The sequence below is a fragment of the Varanus komodoensis genome, unplaced genomic scaffold (genome assembly GCF_004798865.1).
Source record: "Varanus komodoensis strain SLA01 unplaced genomic scaffold, ASM479886v1 scaffold1, whole genome shotgun sequence".
Lineage (NCBI taxonomy): Eukaryota > Metazoa > Chordata > Lepidosauria > Squamata > Varanidae > Varanus > Varanus komodoensis.
The window spans coordinates 41,029,268-41,048,423 of NW_025335268.1; the positions used below are offsets into that span (position 1 = coordinate 41,029,268).

A 19,156-nucleotide genomic window follows, 5' to 3' on the forward strand; every position below is an offset into this window, starting at 1 on the left:
ATTGTTTTTTGGAATTGATTTATAAATTGAACTTAACAAAATAGCACTTATTTTTTTAAAAAAAACAGTGACACATCAGTGTCATAGTGAAATCCTAAGTATTTTTTCTACTTTTCATTGAAGCTGGCCATTCCTTCATACAGGTTTGCGAGTGATGCTTTTAACAGCTATAAAAGAAATGAATGTAAAGAAGGGAGCATCTATAATAGCAATTTTTAAGTATGTCAATGCCATATATAAGTATGACATACAGAAAAACCGTCGGATTCTTAAACGGACTTTGGAAAAATTAATTGTGGAGAAGGTAGTGGAACAAGTCAAAGGCCATGGTCTTGCTGGTTCTTTCAAGTTGGGGAGAAATTACAAGGAACAAAAGTTTTCTAATAAATCCAAGAAACAGGTAAGCTCGGAGATTTTTCTCATGTTGGGAGTAGTATTGCCATGCACTGTATTGGAAATGATTTGGGGGAAAGTGGCAAAAGAATGTGGAAGATCTAGATCCATTGAATGTGGAAGCAGAGGGTTAGGAAATCTTGCCTGGATTTCCCATTGGGTGTTCATCAACGCCTTCTTTAATATCCATAGTTTCAAGTTTTTTAGTAAGATAAATTTTCATAACCATATATGAACCTTATAATTTGTCATGGCTGGCAGCCCGATATGTAAACAATCCACACTTTCACGAGCAATAAAACTAAAGTCCTTTAATGCTAATTATCTACAAGATTTACAACTCTATAGATAAACCCTTCAATTGAGGTCTTTGGTATGTCGATGTTAGCCCTCTAATGGTTTCTCTCCCCAAGCCCTCGTGTGTCTACTCCTCTAAGTCACGCCTTTCCTCCCTCTTACGTAACAAAGACTGTCTCTGTGCATATCTTCGTAGAATCTGGCGATTGGCTGCTCGAGAGAAATCCACCGTGCCCACTGAGTCTTCTGTTTCATGCTCAGGAAGATCAGCATCAGAGGGGGAAGGAGCAGTTTGCTCTGCCTCCTTCCGAGTAGAACTTGCAGCTTCCTCCTTCTCGGGACTCTCTGACTTCGATGAGGGCTCAGGCATTTGCTCAATGGGCCGGGAGTCAGAGGGAGGTGCAGCTGCTTGCTCATCCGCCCCTAAACTGGGTTGTGGGGTCGACTTTTGGGCACAGGGTGTCAAGCACAAGACCTCCTCGTGAGTCACTGTCTCTGTCGGGGCTTCACGCATGACATAATTGGTTGAAATAACTGCACAGAATTTAAACAAGCCACAAGGTCAGCAAGGGTGTACAATGGGAATTCCCACTTATAATAAGAAACAGATTTTATAATTGGGAGTGTTTTATTTCTGTGAGATTGCTGCTGAATTGGATAAGAACAACAGTTGCAATTTAGAATACTTAGACCAAAAATATCCCTACTTCTGCATTTTTATTCTATAAACACTTTTTAAAATGTGAGTTTCAAGAGTTCTCATTACCATAAAGGTGTGTGTTTCAGTCCAATGCCATTCCCTGTTCCCACTCTACAAAGTTTTTGCATGGAATAAAACATAAACGTTGGAACTTTTCCAGCAACTGTTTCTCCAGAATTAGTGGCTTCTGGTCTTCCAGAATTAGTGGCTAGGATTGGTGATTTTTTCTGGACAGTTGGCTTATAAAGGACTTTTAGAAGGTAAATTCAGTTTGTTTGACTTTTTTTAAATAGAAAATAAGAACTTCAGAAAGGGTTCGGAAGAAAACTTTGTCAGATCAGCAGAATGAAACCAATGAAACCAAAGAATCTGGCGTTTCGAATACATGCTCTGCAGACATTCTTAAGTTATCTCCAGTAGTAGACATCACAGCAGAAGAACACGATTACTGCACAACAAGCAAAGACAGTAGAATATCAAAACTGGATCATAGGAGTTGGAAAACTGAAGATGATCTTCAGCATAAACCTGCTGACTTGAAAGGCAATGTGCTCATTTCCAAAGATGAAATATGTTCTAGTTCTGACATTTCTAAAAATGTGGATGAGGCTGAAGAACAGCAGGGTGTCTTAGACAACCACTCTGCAGCCTCCCAGGAACATGCCAGTATTTTTAGACAACATCCTGGTTCCATTTATCCATTCAACACCTCTGATTACCGTTTCGAATGCATCTGTGGTGAGCTTGGCTTGCTTGACTACAAGGCACGTGTGCAGTGCCTGAACTGCCACCTCTGGCAACATGCGGAGTGTGTGAACTATAAAGAAGAAAATCTTAAGATCAAGCCCTTTTACTGTCCCCATTGCCTTGTAGCAATGAAACCAGTTCCCACAGGAGCAACTCTGATAATCTCTCCAAGTTCAATCTGCCACCAGTGGGTTGATGAAATTAACAGGCATGTGAGATCTTCTTCGCTTCGAGTGTTGGTAAGAAGCAATATTATACAGGAGAAGTGAATTTGGCACTAGCTGTCCAATTTGTTGGGTCCCTGAATGAAGAACAATGGCTGTTGTTAAGTGGATAGTGTAAGAAGGTATTTCTTCATGGTGCTATCTTCTGTAAGAAGCAATAAATGTCCATACTTTGGTACATGTTTATATACACAGAAGCCAGTGAGAAGTACCAGAGTATTTTACTAAATCACACTTTGTCATAAGCATCATTTACAGGAGTAGGGTAACGCCATGGCCTAGATACAGTTTTCAGCATTAAACTGTGACTTAGTTTCTCAGATCCTCTAGTAACCCTCAACAATTGTAGTAGACCAGTGTAGATGTATAATGCTAACTCAACCATTATCCAATAATTTTGTTAACATAGATTTATATTTATAGTGGAAGCTAACGGGATTAAATAGAAATTTTATTTCAGTTGAGACTTTTGGAAGATTTTGCTTTTTTACACGTCAGCTCTGTTCATGTCATCTTTTAAATTAAGTCACACATGACATTAAGAATACACTCTGGATTAATAGTACATTTTCAAACTTTTCTTTGTAAATCTGTTATCCTGAAGTTGTTGTTTTGTGATACAGTGGTTCCTTCTGTCATTGTCAACAGAACACAGATCAGCTGCAGGAAAACCCACATTTTTTAAAACCCCAGGAAGCTAAACTGCAGAGTTGTCATTGTGTGCTAAACTTCTCAGTGGTTATTTCTTTTCACTCCTAGAGGTCTTAATTGTTAGTTTTTGTGCTCACATATTTTTTGTGCAGGTGTATCAAGGAGTGAAGAAACATGGCTTCTTGCAGCCTCACATCTTGGCAGAGCAGGAAGTAGTAATCACAACATATGATGTCCTTCGTAGTGAGCTGAACTATGTGGACATTCCTCACAGCAATAGTGAAGATGGTCGCCGCTTCAGGAACCAGAAGCGTTATATGGCCATCCCAAGTCCTTTAGTAGCTGTGGAGTGGTGGAGAATTTGCCTGGATGAAGCCCAAATGGTAGAATGCACCACTGCAAAGGTAAGGGCTGGAACAACATGTATCTTGAGTATGCCTCTCTAATCATGAACAAACCTGAACATAAAAATGAGTGAGAGGAACCTATGGTCATACTCTTTAACAGGCAGGACTGAAAATTTGCCCTTGTAGTTCATCCTTCAGAAATGACTAATAATATTTTCCCTTGCAGGTATTTCCTACTAAATGTTTTTGTTGCTGGAGGTTTGACTGGCTATGAAGTACATTCTTTTCAAAATAGTTACTTAACATAATGTGTTCTGACAGTTTAAAGAACTAGGTCGCCGTGTCTTTTACACTATTTCCTGGTTTAAAGCAAGATGATCTTCTGTTTTAATGCCTGTTTAAGAAGCATAGGCAACGCCCTTGGGTATATATGTTGTGCAACTCTCTGTATTGACTTTAAAAATGCTATTTAAGGTCATTCCAACAGTTTGTAGGAGAGTGCTATTAGTATTGGTTACCAAATATTTAACACACAATGAATTAAAAACCATTTAATAGGAGATGAATGATACTGGCTTTTATCATTTGGTTACTGAAAATGTGATATTTAGAGAGGCAGGCAGGCAGGCAGGCATATTCAACACATCCACACATGGTGTGTGTCCCTTTAGATTTTCTCTCAATTCAGTTAGCTGAAAGATCAGTTTGGCAGGACTTAAACCGAACAAACAAAACCAAAAAGCCAGTGTGGTGGTATGGCTGAAAGTGCTGATCTGGGACCCAGGAGAACTGGGTCAGCTGTTTAAAAGCACTGGACCAATTAGAGACACAAAGTCTAACCTACCTCGCAGGGCTGATCATATGAAGAGGAAGTGAACTTTGCAAACCATCTTTGATTCCTTGCAGAGGAAGAAAGGTAGGATATAAATGCTATGGGTTAATAATAGTAATGCACATGTTTGAGAGCAGCTGTATGCCATGTGTGCAGTAGATCAACACTGTGAAGCAAAGTTTTTAAAAGAGCCTATAAAATTAGAGAATTGAAGAAATGAGAGAAAAGGTATTCCAGAGGCGGGCAAGCAAACTGATGGAAGGGAGACTTAGTTGCACTGGTTTGGGAAGAAGGGACTGGAGGGAACATTTTTAGGTTTTGAAGAAAAGAAAGGCTATGGAAAATGCCTTTAGAGAATAATATTATTCTTTATTCTCTAAAGAATAATAGTACTGTGCTGTCGACTGCCAGGTTCTTAGACTTGGCATGAAGTTGTTCTTGTTTGTCATGATCTTTCATTATATTTTCTACTCCTGTCTATTAGGCTGCAGAAATGGCTCTACGTTTGAGTGGAATCAATCGGTGGTGTGTCAGTGGTACACCAGTGCAGCGAGGATTGGAAGGTGAGTGATGCAGCTAATCTTTTCTCTATGTCAACAAATGTATGGTAGACTTGAGCACTATAACGTAAAGGGTATTGTAGTCTGAGCTTCATTTTACACAATTTGTATACAGTATATGCTTGTTTCTACCTATTAAGCAGAGTACTGGTCAAGTATAAAGAAAATTAAACACACTAAGTACAAGAGAAGAGTTCTGTTAGATTAGACCAAAGGCTCTCTAGTCCAGGATTCTGTTCCCATCAGATTTTTATGGGAAGTTCACAAGCAGGATGTGAACACAATATCTTCTCTCTCATGTTCCCCAGCAATGGGCATTCAATACAGTCAAATGCACCAAATAAATAAACACTCAGTAGCAAAGGCAGGACAAACCATATATAACAGGTGTGCCAGACTGAGGCTTGTAAGCCGCATGTGGCTCTTTGAGATTATTTTGAAGCTCACTGCCCACCTGCAATTCTCAAACATCTGACATTTACCAGACAGGGCTCTTCCTTTGTGCAAGAAGTTCCTCTTTCCTTCCACACCTGACTTATACTAAACGCAGAAAAAGATCCATTTCAAATCACAGTGATAGGCTGAAATGACCCAAAATTTAATGTTTTGCTGCTTTTTCCTGTTCCCCATCAGAATGCTATCAAAGATGAGGTAAAACATTTAAGGGGTGAAATCTAGTCTGGACCTGACCATTAAAAAGGCCCTTTCATGCTTCTAGCAAACGCATTTCTAACATTGGGACGTAAAAGAAACCCTTACCTGTAGTTGGTGGCTCTTCAGCTATGCTGGTACTAAGCTGTTCAGGGCTTTAAAAGTCAAAATTAGCACTGTGAATTGAGCGAAGAAGCAGCTTAAAAGTTAAAGCACTTGTCCATAGTTCCTGTGAACAACTCTAGTTAACAATTGGACCATGGTATTCTGGGCTAACTACAGTTTCTGAATACTTTTCAGAGGGAGCTACTTAAACATACTCATAGCTATAGCAGTAAGTTGTGCAGCCAGACTCAAAGCCAAGTCCAGAAATACTCCTGAAGAATGAGTTTGATTCTTTAAGTGGTGTACTACTCCATCTAAAATGGGCTGAACTTTCATTCCCTAATCAATGATGATTTTTGTCTTGCTACATTACATTTCAGTTTATTTAATTTATTTTAGGGCTCTAAGGACCTGTATCTCCCAAAGCCTTGGGTGAACCATCCAGAGAGCTTCAGCTATTGGGTGGTATGAAAATTTAACAGATAAATAATGCAGAAGGTTATGCACTTTTTTAGATATTGGTTGGGACCCAAAGGATATTTTAGATGCACCCAAGAGTTTCGACTTATTCCAGTACAAAGTTTTGACTTGTTCCTTTGGATGACATCATCCTCTCTGTCATCAACTTCCAGTTTTATGGCCAAACAAAATTATTAAATATATGTATTTGAGCATTCCTTCCCCTTGTTTGGAAAAGAAAGCATGCTTGAAGAAATTTAACTTGTTAGAATGCTGAGCAAAGATGTGCTGGATTTTCGGATTTAAAATGTATAATACATGTAAGAATTTTTCCAAGATATGTAAACCTGCTTGCAGTAAAGTGTGTGTTTGCTCTGTCACAGATTTATATGGATTAGTACTTTTCCTTGGAGCTGATCCTTACTGGGTCAAATACTGGTGGGATCAGCTTCTGTATCGACCGTACTGCAGGAAAAATCCACAGCCTCTCTACAACTTCATAGCCAAGATAATGTGGAGGTCAGCAAAGAAGGACGTGATCGATCAAGTAAACACTTAAGTTGTAAGAACATGTTCACTGTTAATATTTTACTTAAACTTTGGTTATTAATCTGTTGTTTCATTATTGTTAGATTCAGATCCCTGCTCAGACAGAAGAGATACATTGGCTTCATTTTTCTCCCGTGGAGAGGCACTTTTACCATCGCCAGCATGAAGTGTGCTGCCAAGATGCTCTGGCAAAACTCAGGAGGATATCTGATTGGTCTCTCAAGCTTAGCAGCTTGGACAGGAGGACAGTTGCTTCAATTTTGTACCCTTTGTTGCGCCTGCGACAAGCCTGTTGCCACCCACAGGCTGTTCGTGGAGAATTCTTGCCTCTGCAGAAAAGGTTAGTTTCATTTTTTTCTTAAAATAGAAAGCTTCTAAAATTTTTGTGTATCTAAATGTTGGTCTTTCACTACTGTTAAATCAGAGTAAAATTCACCTAGTTTAGTATGTGAAAGTGAAAATGTTAAGTAATTCTTTAGTATTTTGGACCTGCTACTGTAAAAGTAGACTTTGGAAGAAAAATAGCACTTAGCAGTTCTTTGCTCTTGAAGCTGTGTTTGCATGATGGTGCTCAAAAGCATCTTTAATCTCTGTTATTCAGCTGAAACATTAATATGTTCTACATGCAGGCAAGAAGTGATACAGCTTACAGTGGTCTTGAGGGACCATTGAACATTCTTGAAGTTCAGGTTTCTGGTAGTGTACAAAACTAAGATACTCCATGCTTTTCATCAGTATGGCTTGCATGTGGAATTCAGCTGAAGCTGTGTGCAACCTTGAATCTTTTTAAAAGGAAATCTTTTACTTTGAATGATCTTGACTTTAACATAGAATTTGAAGAATCGTTCTGAGACAAGTATCTGAGTAAAGAAAGAGAAGGAGCTTAAACCAGCCTTCCCCAAACTGTTGCCTACCAGATGTCTTAGACTACAACTCTCATCATCCACAACTGGCTCGGAATGGTGTGAATCATACATCAATGCATTTGGAGTGGACCAGGTTGGGGGATTCTGGCCTAAATTTTCTGCAGAGCTCTAGCTTTTACATTATATTTCAATGCACCATAAGGCTAAGCCAGCTCTGCTGGCAGAAGGCCTGAAGCTCTTACACAGGTATGCCTTGACCATGTACCAGTCAGGTTGAGGACAGCAGTTCAAAGCACAAAAGCAGTACTCAGGCCACTTTAATGTCGACAGACTTTTCTCCAAGCCTGTCCAGGCTCCTGTATAGAACTCTGGATGAAGAAATATGACCTGGGCAGGTGGGGAAAAGTGAAAGCAGGGACGTTTGGAATTGCCCTTCAATACATGCAGTCCTTCTGTGTGTTTAAATTGCATTCCTGGACCCCGAGGCAGACCTGCATTAAAGACCTGTAAATTTGCCATAACTTGCATTTTCCTGTGATAATAACAGGATTTTACAATGGTAATATCAAGAATTAAGTAATGATGCCCTTGTGGTGGAGAAGGGAAAATGGGAGCTTTCATGCAAGTCCATTCGCTGTTAGTAAAAACAACAGCTTTTCTTTTCTTTTTTTTAATGCCTTTGCTCTTAAGGACAGCAGTATTTTTTGCCATGGAGAAGAAACGTCTCCTTAATCTGAATGAACAACATTTCTGATGGAAGTGATGTTCTGAGGTTATTTGTAGCATTTTGATAACTTATACTCAACTAAGTAACTCACATAATCTGTTTGGAACATTGCCTAAACCAAATTGCTTGACTCAAGACTGTTTACAATGAAACCAACAGTGCCAAAGAATCTTTCACAGCACCTGGCATCAATTAAAATCCAATTAAGCATTCCCATTTTGATCTGTAAGGAAGAAATATATTGATTAATTGATTATTGCTTAATTCTACAAATTACTGGTTGCTGCACTCTGTTTCTAGAGAAGAAATAGGATAGCTATCCATGTAAAATGTGATTTTGTGGACATTGCATACCCTTGTAGTTCTATAAGTATTGTAATACCAATCTGTATTGAGAATGGAACATTTCCACTAATCCTTGCCATCTCAGAGTTTTGTTGCTATAAATTCAGGAAATGTGTAGGTAGGATAAAGCTGCTTTAATCCTCAATGAACTGTTTAGCTGTTCAAGCACACTATAGATTTCAGTGGAATGTTCATGGGTGGCAGCAACATAGCAACAGCAATAAAAGCATACAGCAACAAAGCAAGTAGCTCCTGTTAAAATAACTGTGGGGGGCAGGGGAAGGGATTCTAAGCTGTTTGTGTTTGAGAGCAATAAGCCATTTTTAGAATGGGAAAGAGCTCATGGGTATCTTTTTGCATTTATATCCATGAAGAAAAATGCCAGGGCTGTAAGATCTGAATAATACAGCCATGAGAGTTCAAACAGGAAACGTATTATTATTATTATTATTATTATTATTATTATTATTATTATTATTATTACATTTCTATGCTGCCCCTTGCCGCCCCTTTATGCCGCCCCTATGCCACCCCTTTATTACCCGTTTAGCTGGTTGTAAACTTGTACATTTTGCATTTGTACAATCTGCTCTCTGATTCTCAGAACAGAATATACGACTGTCCTTTCTAACGTGGTGTCCTCCAGATTTGTTCTACCACAACTCCCATAGTTTCAGCAAGTATTCCCATTGGGCTGGGAACAATTAGAGTTGCAGTCCAACACATCTAGAAGGCACTAGGTTGGGGAAGGCTGATAGAGCTTCCCTCTTTCTTCCATTCCAATAATGTTTTGGCCTTCAGCTAAATATGTACTTTCCTGCAGAGCATGCCTTTAAAAAATTCCACATTTTGACTTTCCAATATTCTTTTTTAGTATTTGAGCTGAAGTATGAACTTTGATTCCTTTCTCTCATCTTTTCTGCCATGTCATAATTTGTCCTATACTAGAAAAACAAGCAAGCCATGTCACTTTTCTCTCCTTTAAATCCTTTATTGTAGTCTCCTATTACTTGTCCAGTCTTCTGCAAGTAATGTAGATTATACAGCCCCTGGGCAAGGATTGTATCCATACTTTTTTCTGTCTAATAACTGGAAAAGAGTTGGTAAATAACAGTAGAGCAGGATCATTTTCAAATACATTTTCAGTTTGTTACCTTTTAAGCACATACTTGAAGAGGTGAACTCTGGATCTCTGTCATAAACTGCATGCTTGTAAGTCATGTTTGGATCTTTGTTCCAGCACAATGACAATGGAAGAGCTTTTAACATCACTGCAGAAAAAATGTCGGACAGAATGTGAGGAAGTCCACAGACAACTGGTTTGTGCTCTGAACGGCTTAGCTGGTATTCATATTATTAAAGGTAAAACAAACTGAAAGGAATGTGTTACAGCTTTTGTGAATGTGATGTCCACTTTTGAGATGATCTGGGTGCGTGTGTGTTGCTTTTGTTTTCTTCTAAATTGGACCAAGTCTAAGTTTTGCCACAGATTCCTCCAGGCAAAAATAATAGGCTAGATGTGAAAGCCTGTGTGTGCATTTGTGAATATACATAAATGTGTATGAGCCAAATAGAAATGTGCGTGTTTAAGAGCCAAAACTAAATTGCTGGTTGCTATTTCTAGAAATGTAAAAAATAAGCTTGCTTGTACAAATAAGAGCATCTTTTCAATTGTGATACTTGTGAAAGGGCATCACTGCATTGCTGTAGCTAACACCAGGAATGGTTCATCATGCCTCCTTTCCCATTACATTACAAACATTCATTCTGGATATTCAGTGCTAGGTCCTGAGGAAGTGTGAATTGGTGCTGATTAAAAAAATGGTGATGGCACTTTAAGGGAAATTTTGAATACTTTTCAAAAGCAGTTAGTAAAGAGCATGCCAGTTTTTACAAGTGCATTCAAAAATCAGGTAGCATAAACTATAGTAAATGATAGCATGGATCCTACTATACCAGATTTCTAACTGCCTTATTCTCCTTCAAAACCAGAACAACTAAATAAAATATTTGTAAATCATGAGTTATTTTATGCCTTTCAGAGCAGCTAAGTGTCTCTGTTTTGTTGTATTCCTGAGAAAGGAGAATTGGATCGATATTTGTATGACATATAAATAATAAATATTTGAGAAAAAGCCTAAGACTTTTGATAACCTAAAGAAATAATCTGTTCTGTGCAAAATTTATGAGACAAACAACACACCTGACACCTGTAATGTTGAGTCCACACCTGCCCCCTCCCACCCAAATGTATCCTTGGAAATAATATTTTAATTTCAGTTGAGTCAAATCCCCAAAAATGTTTTGTAGTCCTTGACATACATTGTGTTACAGGCAATGCTTGCATTATCACTCCCTCTAACAGTGAACTCACTGCCCCCGTGTCAGCTGAAAGGGGCCAATGAATATAAGAGGGAACATCTAAGTATGCTGGGGGTGAGCCCTGAGGTTCCAGAAGTATCCATGAGGGGTAACATTGCCCCACAAATTCATGCAAGCAGGTGAAGATATAGTGCAACATTTTTTCGAAGTGTCATCTGTGTACCATCAGAATCGTGAACTATATGCATTAGTGCCAGAGTAACATGCTGTCCAGTTCAGTCTTAAATTGCGGGTGGGCAGTAGCAAAACAAAAGTGGATTTTGGGGGACATATTCAATGCAAATGCAGTTTCTTGAAATAATTAATGAAATTGTGTTTTAATTAATATTTCATGTGCAATTTGTCTGCCATTTTGTTTTAAGTGAATAATAGTTCTGCATTTAGCTTATAAAAGGAGAAAAGACATGACCATTTTTAATATAGTGAAAAATTTAGCTGAAAAATATAAAACCTGCATAAGAGAACATGTCATCAGTGGCTTCAAGTGACCTCTATTATTATTTTTAGCTTTCAATTTGCAACTTTCTGATAACTCAGTACATTTGTAAATGTGTATGACACTCTTTGCCTGTGATTGTTAAGTATCTGAAACACTACTAGCAATGTTCCATGCTAAAGAAAAGCTTTGAAAAATTGCTTCTTTGCATGTATGTGATCCATCCTTAAATAAGAGAACTCATAAAGTTGGTAACGGTGGGTAAGGTCATAAAAATGTGAGTACAATGGATTTTGCTGTTGGCACTGACCATCAGTGAGAGGAACTAGAATTACTCTGTTATAAAAAACACAATTGTATAACTATATATAGGTACACTGAAGCAGGAAACTGTACCATTATTACATATGATAGTCGATAGTTAACTCTCTTATATAGCTTTGTTTAGTAAGAATGAGATGTCAAATTTTGATTAGAGTACTGAATTTTAAAATATTCAATGTTTTATTTCAGTGCTATTTTTCTATTCTGTTCTGTTGGGAAGATCAACCATTCTTGCACCAAATATTGTTTGAGTTTTTCTCAGTCATGTTTTTTACATTACAAAATAAATAATGTGAATATTACTTTCATTTCATAATATTTTAGAGGGACAAGCCATTTGTCAGCACATAGTTGTTGGCTGCATTATAAACTATTTTATTCGCTTGTTCTAAAGTGAACCTGAAGGTAGGGAAATACAGAGCATAATTTGTTAAAAATTGTTACCATTGTCAGTTGTTACTCCTTGTTTTGCAATGGTTTTGTTTGAAGAGAGAAATGCTGATAACCTGGTCTGAAATATGATAATTTTTCAGGTGAATATGCACTGGCAGCAGATTTATATAGAGAGGTGCTACGTTCCTCTGAGGAGCACAAAGAAAAACTCAAAACAGATTCATTGCAAGTATGTACACAAACTCTGAACCTGCTTTTTAAATGAATACCCAGAATGTATGAGTGAACCAAAAGGTCATTCTCTCTTGTTCAGACAAGTGTTAATCTCTTGTACTTCAAGGAGGACCCAGTATTTGTTATCATTTTTAAAACCTATTGTTGTCACCAGGCATATAATCTAATATTTTAGGGATAAGATTACTGTTTTTTTCATAGCCCTCTTTTTTATTTGAAGCAAGTACCCTGTCTTGGGTGGAAAAGATACAAGAAGATTTTCATACATGAAGAATGCAGTCCCACTTGTGTGTGTTTTGCAGTTGCGATTTAAAGTTGTAATTTATATAGATCAGTTTCACTAGGAATAGTAATATTGAAGGGCAATTTAGAACTTTTAAATAAATATATGAATTATGCTTAACTGACTTTGTGCCTATGTTTAATATTCATTAACCTATAGTATTTGATTAGTATTTTTATCTAATCAAATTTTTATCTACCAGGGGTCCTCAAACTTTTTGAATAGGGGGCCAGTTGTCGCAGGCCGGTGAGGTGGGGGGGCCTGGGAGCGCGGGCCAGTGAGGTGCCGTCGGGCACGCGCGAGGCAGCATTGGGCACGCGCGGCAGTGGCTCGCTCGCTCGGAGATCTCCCAGTGAGTCCAAAACCATCTCCGAGCAAGCAAGTCACCACCTCCCCGCCTGTGCTGCAAGGCAGCAGTGAGATCACGTGTACGGGAGGCAGGAGGTGGCAGCACGGGCCATATGGATGGCCATGGCAGGGCGAATCCGTCCCGTGGGCTGTAGTTTGAGGACCCATGTTATAAACAGAAATATGGGATAACAGAAATATTTTATTAAATTATACTTTTACTTTCTGTATTGACAAACAGAGACTTCATTCTACACACAACCTGATGGAACTTCTAGCAGCAAAACATCCTGGGATATCACCCACTTTGCGTGATGGCAGGCTTCAGGAAGAGGTGATTGTTCATTGTGTGTGATACTAAAGAATATCTGCTATATAAATAACTTGGATAATATTTGTTGCACGATATGTCCTGAACATGTGGTTGGCTTTCGTTTGTAAACTGCTATCCAATTTTCCCATCCCTTCCCCATTTCTGTTCTGTTTTATCCTTTTTAAATGTAGTGTTCCCTCTTCCCTCCATCCCTATGTGTTAGTCTCTTAGTTAAACTTCCTTTTCTCCCATGCTTAGTTAGTCATGTGCTGAATCCATTGCCTGGTTGGTAAAAGGGGCCAGGGAATTCCCTAGGTGGCTGTTGGCCCAGTTGGTTAAGGGGAGTAGGGAATCCCCATCAGTGGCAAAGTTATACAGACATCCACTACATTTTACTTGACTGCTAATCATTAATCTTAATAGGAAGTAATACGTAGGTGTAGGATGAAGTTTGCTGAAGAGTTATGTTAGGTGCGGAATTAACAACTGAATTTAAGTAACTGCGCAGATCCACGTGAGACTAGTCATCAAAACCTAAGTGGGGTTGGCAGGTCAAGATGTTGGCATCAATTTAAACTTGACTGTGGCATTCAAGGAAAAAGGGATTGCAGAACTGGAGCATAAAATGAGATTTGAGAACACCACTGTATATAACAACAAAATTAAGAGGGATAACAAGGAAGTCAGCAGCATTTCTCAGGAAAGGACAAAGAGTTCAAAGCAGTAGCCAGAGATCACTTGAAAGTACTGTGTCAATATGATAGTATTCACTCAAGAGACAATTCCATTCTTGGCTTCTTTAGGCGATACTGTTGTCTGCAGTGCATGACTGATAGAGAAGAGTGAACCAGCAGGGCTTGAGGGGCTAGTATATTCTCCTTTTTTGGCGTGTATTGGATGTTACAGTTCTCTTTATAGCTGAGACAATGGTTGATCATTTTGCTGTTCCTGTTCAGAACCACTAGTGCTTAATATATGTTATCACTAATGGTTTGTTAGACCTCACACAGTAGTGTGAGGATCCCTGTCCAGAGGTAAAATGCACTGAGTAGATATATCTTGTGCTAATTTCCAGATCCAGATGCATTTATTAAATGAATGCCTGTTGTCGCTGTAGCTTGACTATTCCAAGTATGTGTACAGATGTCTTTTCTGCAGTCAATGGAGTTCTTAGAATGTATGTCCAAGAAAAAGGAGTAATCCTTACCGAAGAATTACATTTTTTATTACTCCGCCTTGATATTAAGTCAAGTCCTTGATGCTTCTGGATACCTTCTATAGGTTTTATTGCAGAATAGAACTATTGTCACATACTATACCTGTTTGGTACTTTGGCAAATTGCATGATATGATAGTCACTTACTTTCCTGGTTTGCTAAGCAACATTAAGACAGAACTGATGTGACAGGGAACTTTGCTTCTAATACAAGCTGAGATCATCTTGCTGCATGATGCGCCAAGTGTTTGCCCCCATTGTTAGCTCACTGCCTCATATGCTGTAGTTTATGAATTCTGCAAGGACTGCCCAAGTCAGGCCATTATTATAGAACCATAATTTTAAAATCACAGTTAATAATAGTTCTGTGGTAATGTTGTTGGTATTTGTGTTTTGCAAGGGGGGAGGATTGTCAAAAGTAAATGTCTAATTCATTTAACATTTAAATACAGTGTGAGCAACTCCGTCAACATTATATGAGTAAATCAAATGCAGAAGTTGCTGAAGCCCACCAGGCTTTACAACCAGTTGTACAGACAATCCATGAACTCCAGAAAAAGGTAAGATTCAACTAATATTTTACTTATACTTTTTACCTTTATAAATGAATGGTAGGAGGTTTTGGCTTTTTTCTGATGCAGTATCATCTTCAAAATCTTTCAGAATAAGCCTGGCCCCTTTGGGTTGTTAAGGAAAGCTCAAGTCCCCAATTATTTCTGAACTGACATTGTGGCAGGTTGTTTCTTAATACTTATGCTGAGGTTGCATTCTGGGATTGTGGCATATGAAGAAAAATGTGAATTATACAAATTGATAAATGGGTTTTTCCATCTAACTACACTGTCTTCAGAGTTCCAAGTAGTCTTCATTTATTTTTCTTATTTAATTTAATCAAAAGTTTCCTCTATCATTTAAGGCTATACTGAAAAAAGGACAAATGTTTACTAAATCTACGGGGGCAGGAAGAGGGTGATTTGATAGTGAGGAATTTGCATCTGACTCCCTTGTCATGGTCAGATCACTTCCTCGTGAGGTTTGAGCTCAGAGCTGGCCTTTCCCTCTGTAAGGGTGCGGACCCGATTGTGATGGTCCACCCTCGGAGCCGGATGGATCCAAATGGATTCCTGAAGGCTCTGAGGGATTTTCCGGTTGATAAAGCTGGCGCTCCTGTTGATGCTCTGGTTGAACTGTGGAATGGGGAAATGGCCAGAGTAATTGACACGATTGCCCCTAAGTGTCCTCTCCTGCCATGCAGAGCCCATCCATCCCCATGATATACATCTGAATTACGGGCGATGAAGCGGGTTGGGAGATGTCTAGAGCGTAGGTGGAGGAAATCACGGGATGAATCTGACTGAACACATTTAAGTGCTCCTTATCGAGCCTATGCTGTGGCGGTGAGGGCAGCGAAGAAGAAATTCTTCTCCACTTCTATTGCCTCCTCACAGTGCCATTCAGCGGAGCTTTTTTGAGTGGTACATGGGCTGATATACCCCAGCCCTAAGAAAGATCCTGTACCACCATCGATGGCCCACTGGGATGACTTTGCCCAGCACTTCAAGGAGAAAATTGCTCAGATTCATCACGAGCTGGACTCCACAAGTGATTCAGATCCTTTAGGGGAGACACCAATGACTCCGTCTGGTCAGGTACTAATGGATGAATTTCAGTTAATGCGGCCCGATGATGTGGACAAAGTGCTTGGACAAGTACTTCCTACCACCTGCTTACTCGACCCTTGCCCTTTGTGGCTACTGACCAAAGCCAAACACGGGATTAGCTCCTGGATCCTGGAGGTTATTAACACCTCTCTGAGGGACGGCCAGGTGCCCGCTCCTTTAAAGGAGGCGGTAATCATGCCTGTCCTAAAGAAGGAGTCTCTGGATCCAGAGATGGCCGTCAATTATAGACTGGTGGCCAACATCCCGTTTTTGGGCAAGGTGTTGGAACGGGTGGTGGCGGGACAACTCCAAGTACTCTTGGATGAAACTGATTATCTGGACCCATTTCAGTCTGGCTTCAGTCCTGGGTACGGTACTGAATCTGCCTTGGTCGCCCTGTATGATGACCTGTGCAGGGAGAGAGACGGGGAGTGTGTCCCTGTTGGTTCTCCTGGACCTCTCAGTGACTTTCGATACCATCGACCGTAATATCCTCCTGGATAGGCTGGCGGGATTGGGAGTAGGATGCACTGCTTGGCAGCGGTTCCGCTCCTACCTTGACGGCCGATTCCAGAAGGTGGTGCTGGAAGACTTTCGCTCTACACCATGGCAACTTTGCCATGGAGTACTGCAGGGTTCCATTTTGTCCCCCTTGCTATTTAATATCTACATGAAACCGCTGGGAGAGGTCATCAGGTTTGGGCTGCAGAGTCATCAGTATTTATTTATTTATTTATTTATTTAAACATTTCTATGCCGCCCCATTCGCCGAAGCCTCGGGGCGGCTCACAACATAACTTAAAATAAAATACATACAACAAATTAACAATATAATGCTGATAGTATGCTGATGACACCCAGCTCTACCTCTCTTTTTCAACTAACCCAGGTGAGGCAGTGGCTGTACTAAACCGGTGCCTGGCCAAGGCAATGGGCTGGATGAGGGCCAATAAACTGAAGCTCAATTCAGATAAGACAGAGGTTCTTTTGGTGGGTGATTCGAGCTCCTGGGTAGGTGACTTGGGCCTTGCCCTGGATGGGGTTGCACTCCCTCTAAAGGACAGGGTCCGCAGCTTGGAAGTGCTCCTCGACCTGGAGTTGTCCTTGGAAGCTCAGGTTACAGTGGTGATGAGCGCTTTCCTTCAGCTTCGGCTAATCCATCAGCTGCGTCCTTACCTGGAGGAAGATTGCCTAGCAACAGTAACACAAGCATTGGTTACTTCCCGGTTGAATTTCTGTAATGCGCTTTATGTGGGGCTGCCCTTGAAGACAGTCTGGATACTTCAGATGGTTCAAAACAGAGCTGCCAGGATGCTGTCGGGGACTGGGGGTTATTCTCATATAACCCCAGTCCTCTATCAGCTCCATTGGCTTCCCATCGAAGTCCGGGCTCAATTCAAGGTGCTGGTTATTACCTGTAAAGCCCTAAACAGCTTGGGACCAGGATACCTAAAGGAACGCCTCCTTCCCTATTTGCCCTCCTGCCCCCTGAGATTGGCAGCAGAAGCCATCCTCCAGGATCCCTCTGTGAAAGACATTTGGAGACAGAGTACTCAGAGGAGGGCCTTCTCTGCGGTGACGCCCCGTCTATGGACTGCACTCCACAGAGATGTCCGCCTGGCGCCATCATTATATGTGTTTCGGTGCCAGGTTAAGACCTTTTTATTTAATCAATATTTTAGTAAGTTTTAATATTGAATTTTATTACCGTATTTTAATTTGCAGCCAGAGTGGGTTGTCTATTTATTTATATTATATTGTTTACATACTTCAGAATTTTATTTGTGTAACCATCCTGAGGCTCTTGCAAAGGACGACATACAAATATCTTAAATCTATCTATCTATCTATCTATCTATCTATCTATCTAAAACATTCACTCTTCAACAAAAATACTTTGACATATTTGATATTTCTAAAATAGTTTTGCACTGCCCTAAGGTGCCAGCAGTGTGCTGAGATTTAAGTGGGGGGAATCAAGTACTTACAGAGAAGCATGTGTTTCCTGGTCATAGCTTGACCTCACAGCTGCTTTCTGAAGGGTTTACCTCTAATCTGTTATGACAGAATATGCTCCAGAAAAACAAGAATTATGGCAAATTTATTTATGGACACACTTTCTCTTGTATATCTAGATACGCTCCAGTTCACCTTGGTGGTTGGATGTGATCCAGTCAGCCATACAATATGCCATTGATGAGGAGCTTGTTCAGCGGGTGCAAAATGATCTAACCAGCAACTACAAACAGCAAACCAATAAACTATCCATGGCAGACAAGTAAGACAGACAGGAACTGCAAAGTAAGGTTGTTTAGCATAGGTTGATGTTTTCATACCACCTTCATTTGCCCCAACATATATTTATTGTGTGCTGAGTTTTGAAGGTTTCTAGGCTGCAATTCATTTTTAAAAGTACTTCAGATAGAAGAACCTAATTTTTTGCAAAAAATTAAGAACAGGTTTTCTCTTCCTAGTACATGATTTAAATATCTTGAATTTCTTCCATCACATCAAAATTATATTTTTACTATCAGAATTATATGGGGCAGGTTGTGCTGGTAGTTTCTTGTTTTTGAGATAGTAGACACTGATTTTATTAATCAACTTTGCAGGATTTTGTTCTGGAGCTGTGACTTTTTCACTTTACAACTTTTCACTTTCAATATGCAATTTTCAAGTAATAACTTCTATATAAAAATCAGTTTGTGTGGTCACTTGAAAAGTGTCTGGATGTGGATCTAGGATTGTTACAAAAATATATGTTGTACATTTGAGAGAACTGCATTTGTCTTGTATGGATGCACTACCTCACTAGTTCTGGACTATGCACAAAGACCACTCTGCATTTTGGCAGAAGTGATGAGTGGAATGGTATGCAGGCCATTCACAAGATACTCTGTTTAGTTCTGATTTGTCCAGCCCTATACTTTCAAAGGGACACCTGCATCTTTGAGGTCAGACAGGCCAAGCCCTGACTATTTTAAGGGCCCTGAAACATAATAGAGTGATTTCAAAATCAAGTTTTGACCCTTTGCATTTCTCTCTCTCTCTCTCTCTCTCTCTCTCTCTCCCTCTCCCTCTCCCTCTCCCTCTCCCTCTCCCTCTCCCTCTCC

At 39.8% G+C, this 19,156-nt stretch overlaps 1 protein-coding gene across 2 annotated transcripts in view; it reads left to right on the forward strand.

The window, feature by feature from the left end:
* The window catches only part of SHPRH (SNF2 histone linker PHD RING helicase), a 53,661-nt gene that overhangs the window by 16,304 nt on the left and 18,201 nt on the right, over positions 1-19,156 (forward strand). For both annotated transcript variants that reach the window (XM_044423179.1, XM_044423187.1), the window contains exons 8-18: positions 144-400; positions 1,684-2,376; positions 3,165-3,416; positions 4,676-4,754; positions 6,350-6,513; positions 6,599-6,855; positions 9,694-9,815; positions 12,129-12,217; positions 13,095-13,187; positions 14,835-14,942; positions 18,179-18,321. In XM_044423179.1, the coding sequence (XP_044279114.1) occupies positions 144-400; positions 1,684-2,376; positions 3,165-3,416; positions 4,676-4,754; positions 6,350-6,513; positions 6,599-6,855; positions 9,694-9,815; positions 12,129-12,217; positions 13,095-13,187; positions 14,835-14,942; positions 18,179-18,321 (2,257 nt within the window). The remainder of the gene's footprint in view (positions 1-143; positions 401-1,683; positions 2,377-3,164; positions 3,417-4,675; positions 4,755-6,349; positions 6,514-6,598; positions 6,856-9,693; positions 9,816-12,128; positions 12,218-13,094; positions 13,188-14,834; positions 14,943-18,178; positions 18,322-19,156) is intronic.